A 20,765-nucleotide genomic window follows, 5' to 3' on the forward strand; every position below is an offset into this window, starting at 1 on the left:
GTACATTTTTGATATTTTTTCTTTCCTATTTTAAAACATCCACATGATTTTCAGTTTTATATGTAACCTGTGTAACTTAACTTCAGTGAGAAAACGTATGGTTACCTATCATACGTAGAACCTTTTTTAATGTTGCTCTTTTACAATTTTCCTCGTTGATTATTTACTATTTTGAAAGACTTGAGATTGTATATTTTTCTGTAGTTTGATGTACTTAAAAAAACTTTAAATTTAATTTGTTTGTAAATCTTTAAAAGCAAACCTTGTTTTGTCACTTTGATGGGTTAGTCTTAATTTTTATTTTATTATAATAAAAAAAATTATTATTGTATGTTTTTTAAAAGTTAACATAATCTCAATACTTTCTTTTTAATTATGATTGGTGTACATTCGTTGGAAATATAATTTAATACTTTCTAAATCCAAACAAAAGCGTTATTTCGCACAAAAATCAACTTTATAGAATTCCTAAAACTAGAAACTTAGTCAGAGGCACACGTTCGAGTCAAAATTTTTTATCCTTCACACGTCTCCAAGTATGAAAAATTTGTATGCATTAATTAAGAAATGTGCCAAAAACTTCTTGAGACTTATATTTTAATACACAGCTATTTTGATTGGTAATACTCTTTTTATAATTGTTTTTGTGAATATATCCTACAAATTATTATTAACGTTGAGGGGAATTCAATTGAATTATAAATAAAGAATACTTGACTGTATTAAAAATATATGTACACTCATTTTATTTCTAAACACATGCTTGATTTTATTACTTAAATTTAAATAATTTTGAGAAACTTATAACATATTTAGACCAAGAAAACGTGAACATAAAACAGAGAAAAGATAAGGTTACTTAAATAAAATAAACACAAATTAAAAAAAAAAAAGTTTAAAAAATTTTTTATAAATACTGCCTTTTTACAATTACAATTAGTAAAGATTAAAAAGTTTAATTTACAATAGTTTCAAAACGAAAAAATCTGTATTGCATATAGTTGATAACCGATCTATATGTTATTGGATTTGTTTTTTATGTATAATGAGAATGGAAGTAAAGAGTGTTAATACACTTGTAAATTAAGTCATAAAAGAACTCGTTTCTTCACTTTTTTTTCTCAAACTCTCACTTGAACCAAAAATATCTATATCACTTCACATCACGCACACTCAGTTTTAGTAACTCTGGGCTTTGACTTGGCAGGAACAGTAATGTCTATCTCTTCGTTATCCGAACTCAAGGGCCTTTTACCTGGATGTTTGGTAACCTTCTCCTCGTCCTCGCTATCATCGTCGCTGCTCTCATCATCATCCTCTTCATCGTTGTTGTTGATGAGATTGTGTCTCTTGAGCAGCTCATTAACATTATCGGAGTCCTTAAATTCGAGAGGACCACTATTAACATAGAAGCCTCCATGTACTGTCGTGACCTCCTGAGGTACAAGTTCGTCGTACATGTCGGTGTTATCGATGAATGAGTCGCTCTCATCATAGCCAGCACCCAGATCTACATAATCACTTTTTTTTCTGTTTCCATATTTTTCTTCAAAGTACCTGGCAACGTCGAGGACCTTTTCATCTTCATCCGTGTCATCAAAAGGCGTTAGTGCACTCGTGCCATTAGTGGTGCTATTACTTTTGTCTTCCTTTTTCTTCTCCCTTTTGCGCTTCTTCTCGGCGTTCTTCAACAGATCTGCATAGTTGAACTCTGGATACTTTTGGTCATTGGACTCAAAGAGATTTAAATTAAAACGGATCGAGGGTGCTATTTGTTTATCCTTCTTCTTCTTTTTCTTCTCCTCAGACTTATTTTTGTTACTATTGCTGGCATTGTTGTGGTTGTTGCTGGTACCAGCAGTGGCTGATGCTTTACTGTGGGTGATAACGCTCGGCTCCAAAGGAGGACAACTCTGCAGGGGTACTCGCTTTGGCTCTGCCATTCTTCTTTGACCAATTTCGTCCTTAAGCCTTTATTTATTGACATTTACCTAACTTTTTGTTTAAAGAATTAAGATTATTACAAGTAAGCATGGGAGAACAGCTGTTGTTGTTATTGCTGTGATATATTTCAAGATAACCTTATAATGTAGTACTGCTGATTGGTGGTGTTGGTCGTTGACAAATGCCGATGATGTCCAATTGATGGATGCTGGGCTGCTTACGATCCGAGCTGCTCTTCAGCTATCCCGTTTCACTCGTCTTCACGTGTAAATAATTATAGAGTAAAGTAAGCCAGCACCAAACACATTACTTATACATACAATTAGCATAACACCGATAAGTATTACGTTGTATATACAAACATTGCTTCTGATGAATTGTTTTTTCTCTGCATTCTTTTGCAAGACTTTGATTGCTACTATCTGTATGTTGCGGTTATGTTGCGGCGCGTTTTATTTTTTTTCACTCCCAAATTGTTTTCCTTGTTATACGAGATAAGTATAGGCATACTTAGGCGTGGGTATTGCAAACATTGACTTTGAAAAAATTACTCGTATCTGTAGTGTTTAACGCCAACATTATTAACTGGTTGTTTACATATACTATAGGTGAGTACAACATTTTATTATTTTTTATAATGACGTCGGACCACTCTCGGGCCGGGCAGTCTCGACTGTCTCGAGTATCGAGAGACGAGAGTCGACTGTCGAGTTGAATCTCGAATGGCCGATAATCGCCCATATAGTACGTACGGGTAAATTATTCGAAATTTTATATAAGTTGAATTATACGTAAAAAAAATTCGCACTTTCGATTATACTTCTATTTATGTATTTACATGGATTTTGTGCAACAGACACAGGGTCATATGATAGAACTATTGAAGGGTGCGATAGCTGAAGCTCTTCTTCTCTTATGTGGTAGTAATTGATAGTCCACAATCACAGTAAAAAATTATTCCTAAATTTACTATACCAGCGTGAAAAAAAGTCCGACATTTAGCATTGGCTAGTACAGCGTTGTAAAATTACAAAAATTGATGACTGACTGACTGTTCAGTTTAAAATTGCAGTTATGAATTAACTAATTGCAGTCTAGGGATTAGTGAACTATATCAAGCCCCACAAGATGATAAACGCAATAATACATCTGGAGCACGAGATTTAAAGAAAAAAAATGAAATTAACAGTAACGTTTTATGCCTTAACCCCTTTTTTTATTGTACTATTCATATTAATTGTTAATAATTGAAATGTCAAAGCAAAATATACACTATTGGCCACACGACGACTCAAAAAATTTCTTATTTATTCGCCTGGATATCGCGTAACTGCCAAATATTGACGGTCGCAAACGGTCGCGTTGACTTATCGCAAAATGTATTATTCTCGGCAAAAGATTCCAAAAAGAGCGCACGACTGTAGTTACGGGCAAGACTTTTATCTACTAAAAAGACAGCAAGTAATGACTTTTATAAATGACACCGTGAAAATCCATATTGATCTCGGTGAAGTATTATATTTTCAAATACGTGAAGGAAAAAATAAAGTTGCAGTAAATTTAAAATAGACCAACAAAAATGATTGTCGTACGCGACAATTGACATGATTTGAGAGGGTAAAAAATGTTGTAATAAAATCATAGAGAGGTATGCGCATCCAAAACAAAGGACGGGTCATGTTTGTCCCGTGCATTTTTCCACGGGATGACTTTGTTGAACGCACACTCCAAACATAAGTAATAAACATCTATTCGCGCGTACATTCGAATTAACGCCACTGAATTTCGCACCCCAAGTAATAAAGTATGTGCATTGTAGTTTTCTCAATGAAAAATAACTTTTCGCGCAGTGGGAACTTGCCAACTGTACACAACTTTAGAGTTGCCGCGCACTTTGCTCATATTTTATATGTATATACCTATAATGTCGAGAGAGAGGAATTTAAGTGTATGGTGTGCGCGACTCGCGAGGAGAAGAGCGCCGTCGGCGTCCGCAGTGCCAGCAGTAATGAAACAGCGGGCAGTGGCATGAGGAGTCGAGTCTCCGTTCTCTTTTTCGGTAAATATATTTAAGTATATATTTACACGCACGTATGCGTACAAGAGCGGTGTACAATGAACTGTTTTCGTGGGCCCACCCGCGAGTGAAAAAACAAGAACCGTCCCGTCTGTGGTTTATTCTCACCGAGAGTTTGTACCTCATATACGGGTAGTTTGCAGCGGCCAGTATTATTTTCCACTGCAACGGTACAGCTATACACACACACACACCAGACAACCAGAGCGTCGTTTGTGGTGTGCGGAGACGTAAGTATATATATATAGGCAACTCACAAGTGAATCAACCCTATATACCCGCGAAATAAAATCATGGGGCTTTTTATTTTCGTTCTTACAATCGTTACTTTTACAAGCTGTGCAGCTCGACAGCTGTCCTTACGTGTGTGTGTGGAATGACCCAGAAACGCGTCACTCCCCCAGCCCTTGCGTATCGCGTCCTTTTCACTATCTCTCTCTCTCCTCTACTTCTTGGGGGGCCCTATACGTTATCTTTCTCGTTATGTCAATTGGTTATTTTTCCATCACGAAAAATGTGTTTTTTTTTTTCTCGTTTGATTGGACATCTCCTGCAGCTTCCCTGTCGCCCTATCGGGTGCTTTGGCTCATCCGATACCTCATCGCGTTACACACACTCGGTAATCTTGACAATTGTTTTAATCAGCTCGAATAGGCGCTTTATCGTTGCTTCTCCCATCCCTGTCAACATCTTTTAATTATTTTATTTTATTTTTTTTTTGTTTATCATTCTCGTTACGATAAATATATTGACCATCGTATAATTAAATGGAAATCTGTGGATTTTCTACAATTTGACGTGTTTTCATACATTCAATGATTATAAACTCTTGTGGACAGAGTAATCCGTACAAAGGGTTTATAAATGTAAGTTTACCCAAAGTACGAAAATAATAATGATTATGAATTCAAATAATTGATCTAAACGTATGTAATCACTTTAAACAATGATAATAAAAATAGCTGTGACGCAGAGTTTGTAATGTAGATGAAACTGTAAGGACGATCATAAACCAAGATAATGTTAATACTTGTCCACTGATATTATTTAGGATCGTACGTCAAAATGAAAATTCAAATTTTACATCCCTTAAAATTGTAGTGTACGCGTATACACACACTTTACATATTTGAATGGGTCATGCAACGAAAAGGTAGAACTTAATTTATAATACTTGTATCAATTAATGAATAAAAAACGGGTTATAGTAATGACGGGTATGAAGTTCCAAACGAATGTTCATCAACACCTGTAAAATTCGTACTGACCCCGTTATTCGCGTTCACGATTCAAATTATGTAAACATCCCTTAAAGGGCTGACCACGTGACCCCACAATTTAAAATAGTCAAACAAATGTAACCACGACTGAAATGGAGTTTGTATACTATTTCCCAGAAACACTATTGATCTTTCTTGAAAAAAAAAAAAAAACGCTAGCATAAATTACTTCCGGATACTGCGGTGAACAAATTTTTTAAAATCACCACTAGTAGCAAAATTTTGAAAGTAGACAGGTTACTGGTAACGACACGACTTTTTTCAATTCAATCTCCCAATAAACAACAGTGTACGATATTCAAAAAAAAAGTTTTGCCATAAAATGGTAAATTGATCGTTCGAAATAATTGGGCAGGGTAAGAAATAATCAAGTTTTTGTAAAATGACCAATAACATTTTATCTCCGAGTAATAGTTCCAAAGAATCTTCTGAATTACAACATTTAATACAAATGAGCTTACCGAATGTACGTACTTCAAACAAGTCAGGGAATGTCGGAAAATAAAAAAATAAAAAAAGTAACGCACCTTCGCGAGTCAATAAAGTATGGCATAAGTACAGACAGAGAGAAAAGAAAAACGAATTGATTTTCCTTCGATGCATAAGTTTTTCAGCAACTTATAAAAAAAAAAAAAAAAAAAAAAAAAGGGTTAAACTCTAACTTAAAGAGTTACGTTTCATTATGAAAAAAAGCTGCACCTCGTAAACTTCTCTCCACCCACTCGTATTATTTTTTTTTCTTCCTTGTGGAGTTTAAAAAAATTCATGCAGCTACGCGAACAGAGAAAGAATCGTATTTTCGCGCGAGAAACGCAAAAAAGAAGGCCCACGTCTTTTTTTTGGATCGTGGCCAATCGTGGGCCCGATAAAAAATTCCTTTTTCAAGAGTATTGATATGCACGTGGCCTTGGGACAAAGTGAACTTATTTTCTGTTACTGTTATAACTTATTTAATGTTTTGGATTGTTGTTTGTTTTCAACGCGAGAAAAATGGTCAAAACCAAAGTTTATTTTAAAGCGATGGCGATTCGTTTGAGTCATTTAGCGCCGCGCGAGAAATTTTTTCATTATTTTTTAAAAAAACCCGGAAGGTTAATTTTAAGCTCCAACTTGCGATGAAGCAATGCATCATGTACCTTAAAAAAAATTGTTTTACCTTTGCTCGTAAGTATATCAGCGGCAACATAAGTGTATACATAGCAGAAGTTGGTACAAGTTCAAGGTATTTCAGGATTAGGCCTGTAATACTCGTGTTAAGCGTTCGATAATTCGAAGAGAGAAAAAGCACGTGTATAATACATGCATGCACATTGCACTCCAGGTGTGCACGAACTTTTTTTTTTTTTTTACGTATGAGTACCTAATTGTACACTATTCCGACGAGTCGAGATCAATAATTTGATTTGAATTTCCAAAAATCATTGTATTTTACAACACGAAATTTTCGTTACTAACTCTCGTTCTCGCTAAACTATATATTACTTGTAGGTGCATTTCCAAAGTTTAGCACGAGTTGAAATTTCATCCAAATCATAAAGTGTAGTTTTACTTTTTTAGCTATAACAAGTAAGTAGTTCAGTTGGAAAGTAATTAAAATAGTTGCTCGTAGGGCAATGAAAAGTGTAAGAAATTAAAATACATGGTTAAGAGAAAGATACACAACAATATTGAAATCTTTTTAATTTGAAATTTCATCTATTTGCCAGGTGGTATAAGAAATAGTTATTTTTTAACCAACAAGTACAATAACAAGTAAGGTGCTTTTTTGTGAGGGAATTAAAAAAATAAGTCATTTCATACGTCTTTAACAAAGATAACTTTAATCCTCGGAATCGCTGAATTCAATATTTTCCGATTACACGACTGCATCGCGTTTGTCTAAATATTGGAGGTGTTGGGTTTGAAACTGCGCTGATGGACGTTACACTGGTATGATATGAGTTCTTTTTTTTTTTTTTTTTTTTTTTTTTTTTTTATACATACATAAACTATCAAGTTTACTGTCATGGTTACTTTGGTATTAATCGAGAGGTAATAGTAATTTCCCATCATTTATGTGTGGGTGTGGGAACATCGTGTGCCGTAAACTCGATACAGTTTTAATATGCTGTAAAGTTTATTGATCTGTCCTTTGTGGGTGATGTTACATTGAAATGCCATTTGGGGTAAGAACGGATATTTTACAGTATTAGTCTAAGCGATATGACTTGAAAAAAATACAACAAGTTTTTGTGGATAAAACATCGTTTGCCCGTTCGTAAATTACGGATGCGACGGAATCGCCATCAAATGTCTCTCACTTCCCTTATTTTTAAAATTACGGTAATGCTTGACGCGGCGATAGATCGAAAGCACCTTGTCGTTTTAATTTTCTCTTTGAAATATTTTTTCCTTTTCTCACCGCTATTCATCAATATTCCTTAAAATTGCGCCTGTGACATTAAGTGGGATCGAATTCCCCCGCAGTGCGTACCGTAGGGGAGAGCAGAGAAAGTGCGCGGTATATAATTTTTTGCCCATTGTTTTGTACCTTCATACGTAGGTATACAGATGATCCCAGCTATTTGTGCTTGTGTCTCACAAAAGCAAAGCATCGCATTCAACCTCATTGTGGGCATGCATATTTATGCTCTATTATACCGTACACCCTCTGACTTTGATTCCTTTTTTTTTTTTTTTTTTTTTTTTTTTTTTTTTTTTTTTTTTTTTTTTTTTTTTTTTTATCTTGCGCCTACTTGGATCGATTTTCCCTTTCGGTGCATTTCTTTATTCAACAGAAGTGAACACGAAAACGGTCCCATTGCCAAGAAATCAACATTTGTTTGCCCAAGAGTAAGAAACGTTATTTTTATAAAAACCAAGGAAAACTTATTGAAATTCGTAGTTTCAGTGTTCAAAAAAGACTGAAAATTCATAAAATTTGCATCAATACAGCATAAATCGGTATCGATTCCAATAATTTTTGTTGTATCTCACCTATCCAGCGCTCATGCTTTTCACTTGAATATCTGAAAAAAAAAAAAAAAAAAAAGGTTTACGTTAGGTGCGCAAAACAGATGATTCAGTCACGCAAAGCTGTAGATGGGAATGATGATCGCGTGTCCGAGTGGCACCCGATGTTCCTTGGCACGAGGGAAAAGAGCCCAAATTTTGCGCTCGCCTTGCAGTGTACATATACACCGGAGCAAAGAGAGAGCCCTCGAAGGGCTTTAAGGCAGCTTGCAAAAATATCAAGTGCTGGTGCTGCATCACGATTGAGCATAGAAAGAAATTTTGAAGAAATCCGTTGTTGAAAATGAAAAAAAATAAATAAATAAAAAAAACAGAGCTTTCCATAATGACTGGCTGTTAGCCAAGAAGATCGAGAGAAAAAGGATCTGGAATCATATCTATATGTGCAATTGCTCCAGTTTTTTCTTCTCTCTCCTTCTTCTTTCGGCGCTTCTCTTATCTCTCGGAAAAGATGAATGACCCCTTGATTTGCCGGCATTATTGTGCGCACATCCGCGTCTCGGGTCTATACTCCCGCGGCTCATCTTTCGGTACCGCTTTTCTCGTCGGCGGCCTCTCTTTATCTCTCATAATACATCTTGCTTCGGCAAAATCTTCTTTGCACCTCCTTGTATAGACAAACGAGCAATTCAAGCGGAAATCGCTCACCTATGCCAAGCTTTTTTTTTTCACCAATGCTTCAGTACAGAATCATCTTAGAATTCAATGTTTAAATTTTTATTCACGATTCAAAATGACTCAATCGTGATTATATGTATGTATCGTTTCCTGATGTTTCTCGAAGTAAATTGATCAAGGACAGGTATTCAAACAAGTCTTGACGCGCAAGTCAATTTGGTGAAACATTATATCGAGCTCCTTTGTTCTATACATATTATACACTTATAAATATAAGTAAGTACATCGTAGCAAAACAATGATATTCCATTAACGACGACGCAACAGGGTGGGTGTATGTATATGGTTGGGAGGGGAAAAAAAGAAAAAAAGAAAGAAAAAAATGATGGGAGAAAAGTAAGGTATAAGCGCAATAGCTGATGGGCAACTTTTTACGGGGCTCAAGTGGATGGTGGGTGGGTGGGGGGGGCAAAATGTGTCGCGGTCTCGTTTCCGTTTTGAGGCTTTTTGTCCACTCCACGCGCGCGGTTGCGGTCGAGAGATGGTATAGGTATACACACACACATACGTATCGGGTTAACTCTCGAGCGCATTGTAAAGAGCGCAAGAGTGAAAGGTGGATCTCTTGGCTTTGGAGCTTGCGCAGCCCCCCCCCCCCCCGGGTAACGCGATCCCCCAAGCTTTGTACAGCCGAGAGATTATGCCCTTTCTCGCAAAGAGATCATTCCGTACTCCCTATACATATATATATATTTTTTTTTTTTTTTATATTATAGTGCTCTACGTCCGGCTCCTTTTTAATAAGGGCACTACTATGGGCACTTAGCACTTGGGAAAGGGACAAGGAAAGGGATGGGAGGCCTCCCATCACTGGGAGGGGGGTAGGGGGAATTAGGCAAATTTGCTGCGAGAAGGTCGCCTAAACCCTCCTCGAGGAGCATTGCGTGGTGAAAAAGCACATGTGAAAGACACAGAGGTACTTTGCCCATAAAAGTCGCACTGGCCGGGAATTGAACCACGGTCTCCCGCGTGCCAATCCACGACCTAGCCGACCGAGCCACCGCGCGCTCTTATACATATATATATATATGTGTCCGCCACTCCGACACTTACGAATAAACCATCCATCAGGATCAGCCGCACTCGGTTCTTCTTCGTTTCATGCTCGGCATCACCGTGCCATACACAACATATAATACTGCATATATATATATGTATACATGCATACAGTTATATGATGATAAAGTTGCTATTTTTGCTATATTCGACTTTCCTCGTATACAATATATATTACATGGTTTGAAATACATTGATTTTTGAGGAAAAAAACAAAAAGATATTTGCGGTGCTTAAGGTGCTGTGGAAAAACAACCCGCGGCAGTTGGTGCTAGATGAGCAATAATCATGGTGGCGACGAGCAGTACCGTGTTTGAGGAGACCCGTGGGATGACTCGAGCCAGTTGACCCGAGCCGCCTCGCACGCTGCTTGTGCGCGCCGCGATGCCGTACATGAACAACGGCTCGGCCAACTCGGGGGAGAGCTGCCACCAGGGCTTCGGGCCCCTCCGCCAGTACCATCAACAGGATGGCTTTCAGCCCGAGGTATTTATACAATAAGTCATCCACACAAACATATTGACACAAAGTGGGTGTTGTAATATTATGTGATGGTTCGCAGAAGGAGCCGGTGGAGTTTGATTGCCGGCACCTGCGGGGCGCGCCGGCCGAGGTCGAGGCGCTCGTGCACAGCATCAAAGAGGTGGCCCAGCAGTTCCTCTACCACTGGAAGACCTTCCCGATCGTCCTGCCGCCCGGCCTCTCGACATTATCGTCCAACGAGGCGGCCGGCAGCAGTGCCGTGGTCGTCGGGGGATGCGGGGACGACAGCCTCGCCCGCAAGAAGAAACAGCCGCAGTCGTACCACCTCAGGGACATGTTTGTCACCCCGAGTTTCGACGAGCTCGACGCGGTCGCCGTCGACAACAACGGGGAGCCCCGCCGGCTCAACAACAAACACCTCGAGAGCATACAGGAGAGAGGGTGCGTTAAACACCAACTAGTATCACCCGTTGTACACGATTCAATACGTGTACCTATAGTATAGATGTTAGGTGCTAGGTATTATTAGCTCCGTTTTTCACTCGTACGTGTGAGCTTGTAGTTTTGCGTATTGCGTATAACCAACCTTGGCCGTGTTATATATTTTTTATGGGTATACCAGTCGAGGTGGTATAGAGAGAGTGGGGCCACTGCCTGTCCTGAGAAACTTTTTTTTATTTCCACGCATATGGTTATTCGAAATGGTACATTCCAAAACTGACTGGTCGTTCCATCGACAACAATTGTTCACTCGTCACTTTTTCTCCCCAGTGGCGCAACGCAAAGGTTCGTTTCAAAGCCATGGATGACGTATACTTATCAGTACAGCACAACGAGCGCATAACTTTCCTTTTTTTTTCTCTCGCAGTGGGGGTATTAAAAGTTAGGGTAGAACTTTAGCTTGCCTAACTTACCAATTCATCCTTTTGGGAAAAGAAAAAAAAATGATCCTACCATTGCACGTAAGGGGATGGAAAATGAAGAATACTCGGGTCGTGGTGTATTTTTACTCAAACGCGATCAGGGGATTTTCCTCATTACTTTTCCATTCGTAGGTGTACGCGTGCAAGTACAGCTTAAACTACATAATTCCTGTGTAGATCGAGTTTTTATAGAATGGCTTAGGATAAAGTTACCTTATTTGCAGGTACTTATGGTATATTTTTGTTATTATATCTCGCACATTTCTGCACAATCAAGTCATTACGTTTTACGATTTTTTTTTTTTTTATATAGAATCATAGACTTTTCCCGTATAAATACCATCTAGATAGGGAGATAGAATAGTACCAATATGTGTGTAATTGTGTAACAATAATGTGGGTAAAAAAATCAACGAAACAAATTTATACAAAATGAGAGGAAGGGAAAGGCAGCAGCTCGAAAAAAGACGATAAGGAAGAAAAAAAAAAAAAAAAAAAAAAAAAGTACCACATAAGAAATTGAATAAGCATGTTTTGCCACATGTGTTGATAAATAATTTCTCAACGATTCGATTTTTGCCAAAGCTTGCACAAGGATAAGTACGGAAAGTCGAAGAAGCTGAACGCCGAACAGCTGGAAAACATCCGCAGATGCGGGTATGTCACTACGCCCCCCTTCTTAGCGATTCCTCGCACACACACCCAACGAAATAACCCCTTTTCTCCACCCTCCTGTCCTTATTAACCGTACACATTAATTACATGTTTCTCGTACTCCCACTTTTGTTTTGTCAACTTATGCTCTAAAGTGCTTCCCTACCGAAAATTATTTATTTTCTAATGAGGTAACTCCTCAGACGCGTACTCGCATATATTTATATTGGGCTGCTATTTTACACCGCGTGGTTATTTTCTATACTCACGGGTTTTCATTGATGCAAAATGTTGTGTTCGCTCTTTTAGCGCACGTGTATTCATGAAAACTCGTAAAAGTCAGATCGCCCGTGTGGATGAATGATTCGTAAAAATACGCGCTTGCCAGTAGATAGTCATTTTATTTTTGCATTCGAGAGAAGGTGACGTGTACATTAAAATAGTTGGTTTTCATTTGTAAGCTTTGTGTGCTACAGAGTGCATGCCTACGCAACATACCTGCTTATGATACATTGTACGATTATTATTATAGTGTGTATTGAAATAAGGGCCAAAATAATTCATGGTAAATATTTTTAACAAGTATTGCAATACTCGTTAGAAAAGTCATACATGACACACAGGGGAAAAAAGTACGAGATCGTACTTTGTCCATTTGTGCCATTTTTGGATTTTTCCCAGTCCTTTCCATCAACTAAATTCACATAAATTATTTATGTTTGGCTCATTGTTCAATAATGCATATTCGCTTCAAGTGCACGGAATAAAATATAATTAGCTCAACCAAAAATGCACTACCAAGTATACTTATCGACGCTAGTTGGCCTCACCAAACTAAAGTTGTAACTACAACTCGGTTTATTATCGTTTGTATAAAAAAATTTCAATTTTCGTCGTAAAAAAACGATAAAATGATTAAAGACGTTTGCATGATAATTTTCACCGTTAAAACAGTAGTTTTGACAATGCATTACTTTGCTACTCATTCATAGCTTTAGAACAGTAATTGTTCATTTATCTCGGCACATAAAATCTTTCTTACATCTCATATGTGTACAGGGACTTGGCGCAAAAAAAACACCAAGATCGCTTTACCATTGATAAACTTAAACAATAACTTACGACTTTTCGCGCCACGTCCCTCGGATAAATTCTTAACCATCACATTTATCATCTCCGAATACAATTTGTTACAGTGAAAAAAGCAGTTTGACTTTAAAATAATAATTATATCTGAAGGTAATGACTCTTACATGGGGCCATGTACATAATTTTCACAATATTGCTAGCCAAACGCTGGATACTGTTACAGCATATTGCTTCAACATTTTAACAACAAATATTGCAGCAGTACAAATATTTTTCGTAAACCACAACTTTTGAAAAAATTTTGTTGTGTTTGAATAAGAGTAGTAAATTTGAACTTGGATTAATATTTACAGCTGTGCAAATTATGGGTTGCCACGAGACTTTTTGTTTAATGTTTATCATTTATGAAAGAATCAAAATTAAATCGGTATTGTATGAATTGTTACAGTATTGGTTTTGATTAAATATATTTTTTGCAAATAAAAATTTTCTCAACACAAGAAATATTTTTAACAGCAATGGTACAATGTAACTGGACATTTATTAGAATGTTGGAGCTTTGAAAACAGAACGGATATTTTTTTTCAACGTTGCGAAAAATAACATGCGATATTGTAGCAATTAGTAATGCTACGTGAGTATATACGGAACGTAAAAATATATCTTAATTTTTCCGACGAATGATTGAGTTTTGACGGTGTTATAGTGCTGGCTTAGTAATTTTTTTTTTTTTATTCGTTGATCTTACGCATAATAATAATAATAAACCACGTGTTTATCCTCATATTCAAAGATATTTAATCGAGTGAAAGGAAATTATGATTTTGCTCGGTTAAATATGCACATAAAGTATGATACACAATGATTTAGCGTCTGGGATGATTAATATCCATTGTAAGCGTCGAATAAAATATATAAAAAAAAAAAAAAAAATCTTTATCCCCTCTTTGACCACCTGGTGGCCCGTTGTACGTGCACACAGGGAGTTTGAAGTGGAGTCGATCAACTTTGCGGGCCAGACGCACCGTTGGCGCCTGAGCGGTTTGTTGCAACGGGGACGGGATCGAAGGCGCGAGGCCCTCTTGCGAGATTTGGCCCTTGCAACGAGATTCATTGTCGTGACGGCCAAGAACAGACTGGTCTCGCACTGCTTCAGCGTTTCGGCGTCGCTGAAGGCCCTCGTAACCGGCCTACTGCGGCTCCTTGGTAAGTTTACTCATTTGTTTATTTATTTTATCCTAATCAAGTGATGGGTCTACATTTGTTAAAAAAAAAAAAAAAATCGGCCTACTCAATGTACATCGTGTCACGTCGACTGCGTTGAGTTTTGAAGATCTGCAAAATTACCATTATTCGGATTTAACTATACCTTATTCCGTATACGATGCTATGCATGAACAATGCAAAAACAGTCAGACATACGGCAATGTAACTTCGGTACATGTATATTTATTTCCCCGATATACATATTCGACATGTTTGTGAAAAATGTTTCGATGCCACTAAAAAACATTGGTATTGTGAAATCAATCGGTTACAACCATATTATATACTACGAAAACCATATAACTAGCGCATGTGAATCCCTCATAATTGCATAAAAACCGGCGGGTGAATTAGCCGTAATGGACTAATTGTCCCTCTCGTTTCGCGCATGGCATATAATAATAATGGGTAGACGCGTATAGCATTATGTGTGTTGTCATTATTCTCCCTTTCTCGCAGACGTCATAATTGGCGTGCCGTCGCTGCAGGCGCAAAACTTGGAGGCCAAACTACGAGAGGAACGCTGCCGGTACCTCGTTGCCGAGCTCGTGTGCAAAGTGAGTCGAGTTGATGATGCATTTCAAACAATTAAACCCTCGCGTCAACGTATATACTTGTCAATAAACGTTGGCTCACCTGTTTGTTTGTTTGTTTGTACTTTTCCCTCTTGAATCGGTATATATACCTAAACCCCGTCAGCCGGAGTACGAGGACTCACTGGAATTGCTGTGCGGTAGCGTGCTTCGGCAGCTGCAGCGCGCCACGACTGAAAAGTTCGAGATCGGCCGCGAGTCACCGGTCCCGGTGCCCTACGCCTTCGGCACGCCCGCCGGGGACGAGATCGACCTTCGGTAGGTACACCACTTGTACACATAAAACATGTCATGCTGACGGCGGGGGCAATAAAAACGATGGGGCATTGGTTGAAGGCTGTTCAGCCGGGACATCATACGGAGAGCCATGACGGCCCTCGTGGCGATTCTCGAGCGCGAGACCCGCGGCTGGTTCCTCCACTTCCGCGAGAAGCTGATATCCGAGCTGAGGGCGCAAAAAAAGTCGGACGAGGAGATAGAGCGGCTGGTGAACGAGGCTGTCATGCGGGAGTACTTGCAGCGCGTGTACGCGTCGGTGCTGACCCACCCGGACCTCGCGGCCCTGGGGGACGGGATACCCCGGCTGCTCGTCCAGCAGGCCCAGTCCGTGGTCCTCATGTACCGGGCCGTCGACAACGTCCAGCAAAAACTCGCGAGGACCAAGGACCGGTTGCGGGAGAGGCTGGAGCGCGACAGTCCGGTATTGTCGCGGATAGGCCCGTGGATGAGGGATCGTATGCGCGAGGCCGAGGCGCGCTTCGCCGAGGAGTGCGAGTGGAGCGCCCACGAGGAGGCCCTCGGGCTCTGCGCCCAGCAAAACCTCCAGCAAACCATGTACTTTCTCCACCGGGACTTGACCTTTATGAGGGAGCGGGAGCCGGTGCTGCTCAAGGAACTCGGTAAGGTCAAGGCCCCGACGAGGATGTTCCAGTGGCCGGTGCGCATCTGGCTGCCGAGGAACTGGATCGTCCGGCGGAGCTTTCAGGGCCAGTCGGAGGTCATACCGACGGTGCTCAGCAACAATCCGACCTCCATCACGTCCGCCAGGTCGGACAGCCAGCCCGTCTTTTTGGTCGAGCGCGAGACCGTCCACACGACGACCACGAGGTGGCCCGGCTGGCGCTGGGTGCGTACATCTCTCTATACACTTGGATTGGGGGGCATCAAATACAACCAGTACAAAGTTTTTTTTTTTTTTTTTTAGATAAACTACGTGTCGCGCACGTGGTGCTGGACGTGGAACGCAATGTTCCTGTTTGGCGTGGCGCTACCGTTGTGCAGTCCGGTGTCGTTGCGGGCTCTCGTGCTCGTCCAACCCTTCACCCCGGACCTCGAGCTCAGTCAGCTGAACGGCACCCTGTTTCCGCGCAAATCCTCGCAGACGCCGACCCTCTACTCCCGGCTCACTGCCCTCTGGAGGCACATCAGCAAGAGCCGGACGCACTTTGAAACGGAGCCCGATACTGGTGCGTTTCTACCTCTTTAAAATTTCCTTTTTTTTTTTTTTTTCACATTGGTCCCACCTGACTTTGAGGGTTTTACTTTGCCCCCCGGCAAGGTTTCATCGGCAAGGGGATGACGCGACACATGAACAGGCTATGGAACTACGGGGTCAAAGGCTTTCTCGGCACGTTGTGTCTTCTCTTTGTTTTCCCGGTGGTTTCGCTCGTCATAAGCATCGCCTCGCTCTTCATCGCCTTAACTGCCATTTTATGGTCAGTAGGATATGTATTACCTGCACGTACACACCTATGATGAAAAACTAAAAATTTGATTATTGGTTCAGGATGCCGATCGTAACTCTGGCTTTGCACGCCTTTATGGCTCTGGTACTGGATCTCGATAGTCCGGACATTGCGAGAAATCGCTATTTGATCATGATGGAAGCTCTGGTCTGGAACATCTGCATTCAAGGCTTTTTCCAGCCCATAGCTGCTCTGACGATCGCCCTCTGCATCTGTCCTCTCGTTTCGTTCACGATACTGACCATCGCCGTGATACGTTACTGGGTCAGAGTCATGTGGGACACTGCCATGTTCCACCTGGTCATAAAGAGCCGCGGCAGAATACCAGCGAGCGATAGTTTTGTCGTCAAGAGAATCGCCGGTCCCGGATTGGCGTCCGACTACTACTATCAGGTAAACTGGGGACAACAACAACAAAAAAATACAAAGCCACGTACATTACAATACACGAGATACTTTTTTTTTTTTTCCTCCACAGATACGACCGGAGCAGGCCTTGATTGCGTTCGAAGCCAGATTAGAGTTGGACGAGCTCGAGGCGTTCCAACGCGAAATGGAACGGCTCATAACTCAACCCCAGAGGGATTTCACCCAGTTCGTCGAGGCGTGCTTCGGAAGTTTCGCGGTTAGCCTGGAAAAGACCAAGGAGCCGTACAAGTCCCTGGAGAAGGAAGCTCGCGACCTTATGGCTGTGCTCCACGAGAAACTCGATAGGCGCAGAAAGGACTGCAGGCTAGAGCTCGGTGTTGCCATCAGGAGTAAAATCAAGCTCTCCACTTACGATCTGAAGGTTCCTTTGTTTGTTTACTATTTATTTATTTATTTGTTTTTTTTTTCCTCCTACACACACGTGTTGTACTTTGTTCGCAGGTGGCTTTGCAGCAAGGGGCGCTGATGCTCGAGCGACTGTACCCCGACCACGTGTTCGCTCGATTGTCATCGGCCGAGGAGGACGATTTTTGGGAAAACAAGGGCCTGAGCGTGGGCGACTGGGCCGGCCTTGCGGGCCTCATATACGCGGACGTGTTCAGCCTGGACTTTTTGCAGCCCCTCGACGACACCGACACCAAATTCAAGCTCGAGCCCCACCCGAGCGTGGATCTGTCGCGTTACACGGAACTCGTTCACAACACCGAGCTCGGCGGAGGCGTCAATGGGCCCGACCTCCTCGGCGCCGTCTACGCCCCCAGGGGCAACATTCAAGTGCACAGTCCGTACTTGGCCGTCTCCGCCTTCAACCCGCGATCCAAGCCACCGAGCAGCACTCGAAAGTCCTACAAGCGAGTGTGAGTATATATAAAACAAAAAACAAGTACGTGACCAAACGAACGGATGATTAATTGGTTTTGTTTGTTCTCCGACGCAGCACGATTTTCCAGTGCAGCAGGACACTGGGACTACTGACAACGGCGGGGATCCGTAGACCCGCGATGACGAGCAACAACGGGGCCGAGGCCCGTTGGCAGCCGTGGAAACGGAAAATCCGGCCGTACAGCGCGGAAAAGCTCCTGATACCCCTGCCGATCCCCCATCCCGCCCACATAGCCGTGACGATACACAACCGCGACACCGAGGACCCGATACCCTTAGACTCGGACCTCTGCCAGAACATACTCAAGGCCATCGAGGAGTCGCCCAGCGAGATGGCCATGGAGAGCGTCGTCGTGGGCCGGTGTCGGGGAGGCGACTCGAGCTTCGACTCGGTTGCATCCCAGTCGTCCGAATCGATCGATGCCATCGACAAGGTACGTATATTGTACATAACATTGGTTGTACCGGTAATTCCGGGATTCTTGACTTTGGACGAGTGTGGTTCAGATCGACGAGTGTCGGGAGGACGCGGGAGACCCGGACGAGAAGGAGACGGAGACGTACCACTGGACCCTGTCGAACTGGGGCGGTGGGATGGCCAGGCGAAGAAACAACTCGGGCTCGATCAAGGTCGACTTGGCGTCGCCGGAGGACGTGACGCTCGACACCGACAGCACGAGGGTCATGTTCAGCACTTACGGCACGACGGTGTAGCTCACCCAACGGACATCGACTTTCAACATTTTATATATGTACACGCATGTGCGTATACGTAACTGCTTCCGCATCGAAAACGTCAATTTTGGACAAAAGGACGGAGAAGCTTAAATAAATAAAGATCTCCTTCGATTGTACAAGTCGATCTCACAACAGGATAACTATTCCACCCGTAACACAATTACATTCATTTTTTTTTTTTTTTTTTTATTTAGAAATTTCAAAGTCGGATACAGTCGCTCATTGATCGCATTTCTCATTAATCGATTGCATTTTACAGAGCTCGCAAATTCATTTGCACAGTTGTATTTTTTAAGCCAAGCGTATAAGTATTATTCCTGTGTTGCATCAGGTCACTGTCGTCAAAATAGGCGAACGAGCGATCGACTTTTCCGAGCTGATCGTCATGTTACATACAAGCCGTGACTACAAACTGCTTTATTGAAAAAAAAGTCTGAAATAAGTGCGCAGCGCTTAGCATTTTACGATAATTCGAGTAATCAAATGTAACACGTATGTATCTATATTTAAGAAAGAAAATAAGCAAAAAAAATCAAATTAATCAGATTTCGGCGAGTCTTTGTAAATTACTTGCTCTTGAAAAATCAACTTTTCCCGCACCATCCGTGATGCGAAACTTACTTGTAAAACTGTAAATATAATTTCCGCATAGCCAAGGATTATAATATACTGGGCTATATGAATGATATGTAAAGAACTGCATCAATGTGTTGATTGACGATACCGTGTACCAACCGACACGGTAACATGGCATGGATTTTTCACTGACAAAAAAAATACATACGTTAAACACGGCTGTCTGTTATAGATGTACGCTTCGAACAAACAAATAAGACTACGTATATTGAAAAGAAAAAAAAAAGTTTTTATTGTATGCCGTTGCGTGAAGCGAAAGAGTTTTGAAAATTCCGTTCGACAAGTGTAACTAGTGTAAATGTAAGCTCGAAGCTTTTTATCTTTATTTAACACGTATATATAAAATATATTATGTACTTTTAGAGTTAAGTGACCAAAGCTTTACGAATATAATTTTAATCAAAATAATCACCTTTTCGTTTTACATCATAACGATTTCCGTAAAATTTCGTATGTACACATGTGTTTTTAAAAATATGTTTTAATGACTATCGTCAAAATAGTTTATAGTTAAAAAATCCTATATGTATATTGCATGTATTCTAACGAATCAACTATTTAAAATTTTCGATTATACTAGAGACTTAGTAAAACACGAAAAATACCAATATATACGTGGTGCAATTATAAATATACAATATATAAAAGTATCGAAAATATACTTCAATCGATATAGTTATGCTTGATAATCTTGTCAATGGACTCGTTATGCAATATCAAGTAGGTGGTATATACTACCAATGTAAGTACATACACATGCAAAGCAACACTCATGAATAAAAGAAGGATATCGAGCACGTAATGCTGGACGAGAAAAATAGATCAAAATTAATTTTTATTGACAAAGTACGTAGCCACCAAGTATTATTTTGTTACGTTTTCAATCACTGATTTTAACGCTCTCTTACACCCTAATCTTTTAGCAAGACTAAAGCTATAGATCTGTACAGTTTTGTATGAAATATGCGGCAGGGGATCTGAATTTTAAAATGCGTGAATGTGAAAGTAGAAGAAAAACGAAAATTGTATTGTACAAATAGTGGAAACATCTTTGGATATCAGTTCAAGTTCGATTAATATTGTTTTGCAAAATAATAACCAAATTGAAGTCCACTTTTTGCAATATTTGTGATCTGTTACGAAAATGAAACAAAGATTATTAGCTTGACGATTCCATCCATTAATACTGAACGATTAATCAATGAAAATGTTCGATGCTACGAAAATGACCAAATAAACAAAATAAAGACTTTTTGTGTCGAGTCATTCGAAATAAAAGA

At 40.4% G+C, this 20,765-nt stretch overlaps 2 protein-coding genes across 4 annotated transcripts; one reads left to right on the top strand and one right to left on the bottom strand.

The window, feature by feature from the left end:
- Positions 1-833: 833 nt before the first annotated feature.
- Positions 834-2,603, bottom strand: yem (yemanuclein). Of its 2 annotated transcripts, none has more exons than XM_014362187.2 (3): positions 2,307-2,603; positions 2,082-2,202; positions 834-1,995 (listed from the first exon to the last, which is right to left on the bottom strand). In XM_014362187.2, the coding sequence occupies exon 3, from the start codon at positions 1,941-1,943 to the stop codon at positions 1,164-1,166; it is 780 nt and encodes a 259-aa protein (XP_014217673.1). In that variant the 5' UTR covers positions 1,944-1,995; positions 2,082-2,202; positions 2,307-2,603; the 3' UTR covers positions 834-1,163. The 2 variants fall into 2 exon arrangements, with proteins under 2 accessions (XP_014217673.1, XP_014217671.1); XM_014362185.2 differs by having other exon boundaries at positions 2,292-2,603.
- A 1,392-nt stretch (positions 2,604-3,995) lies between these two features.
- On the top strand, positions 3,996-19,031 carry LOC106646149 (uncharacterized). 2 transcript variants are annotated; one of them, XM_023391838.2, is made up of 15 exons: positions 3,996-4,251; positions 10,286-10,533; positions 10,610-10,971; positions 12,039-12,110; positions 14,179-14,402; positions 14,922-15,019; positions 15,162-15,313; positions 15,392-16,181; positions 16,260-16,521; positions 16,614-16,770; positions 16,842-17,193; positions 17,279-17,590; positions 17,671-18,086; positions 18,185-18,545; positions 18,619-19,031. In XM_023391838.2, the coding sequence occupies exons 2-15, from the start codon at positions 10,432-10,434 to the stop codon at positions 18,823-18,825; spliced, it is 3,867 nt and encodes a 1,288-aa protein (XP_023247606.2). In that variant the 5' UTR covers positions 3,996-4,251; positions 10,286-10,431; the 3' UTR covers positions 18,826-19,031. The 2 variants fall into 2 exon arrangements, with proteins under 2 accessions (XP_023247606.2, XP_014217676.2); XM_014362190.3 differs by lacking the exon at positions 12,039-12,110 and having other exon boundaries at positions 18,167-18,545.
- Positions 19,032-20,765: the final 1,734 nt, after the last annotated feature.

The sequence above is a fragment of the Copidosoma floridanum genome, unplaced genomic scaffold (assembly GCF_036245765.1).
Source record: "Copidosoma floridanum isolate Cflo_tuat_1 unplaced genomic scaffold, Cflo_Japanese_pri ptg000025l, whole genome shotgun sequence".
Taxonomy (NCBI): domain Eukaryota; kingdom Metazoa; phylum Arthropoda; class Insecta; order Hymenoptera; family Encyrtidae; genus Copidosoma; species Copidosoma floridanum.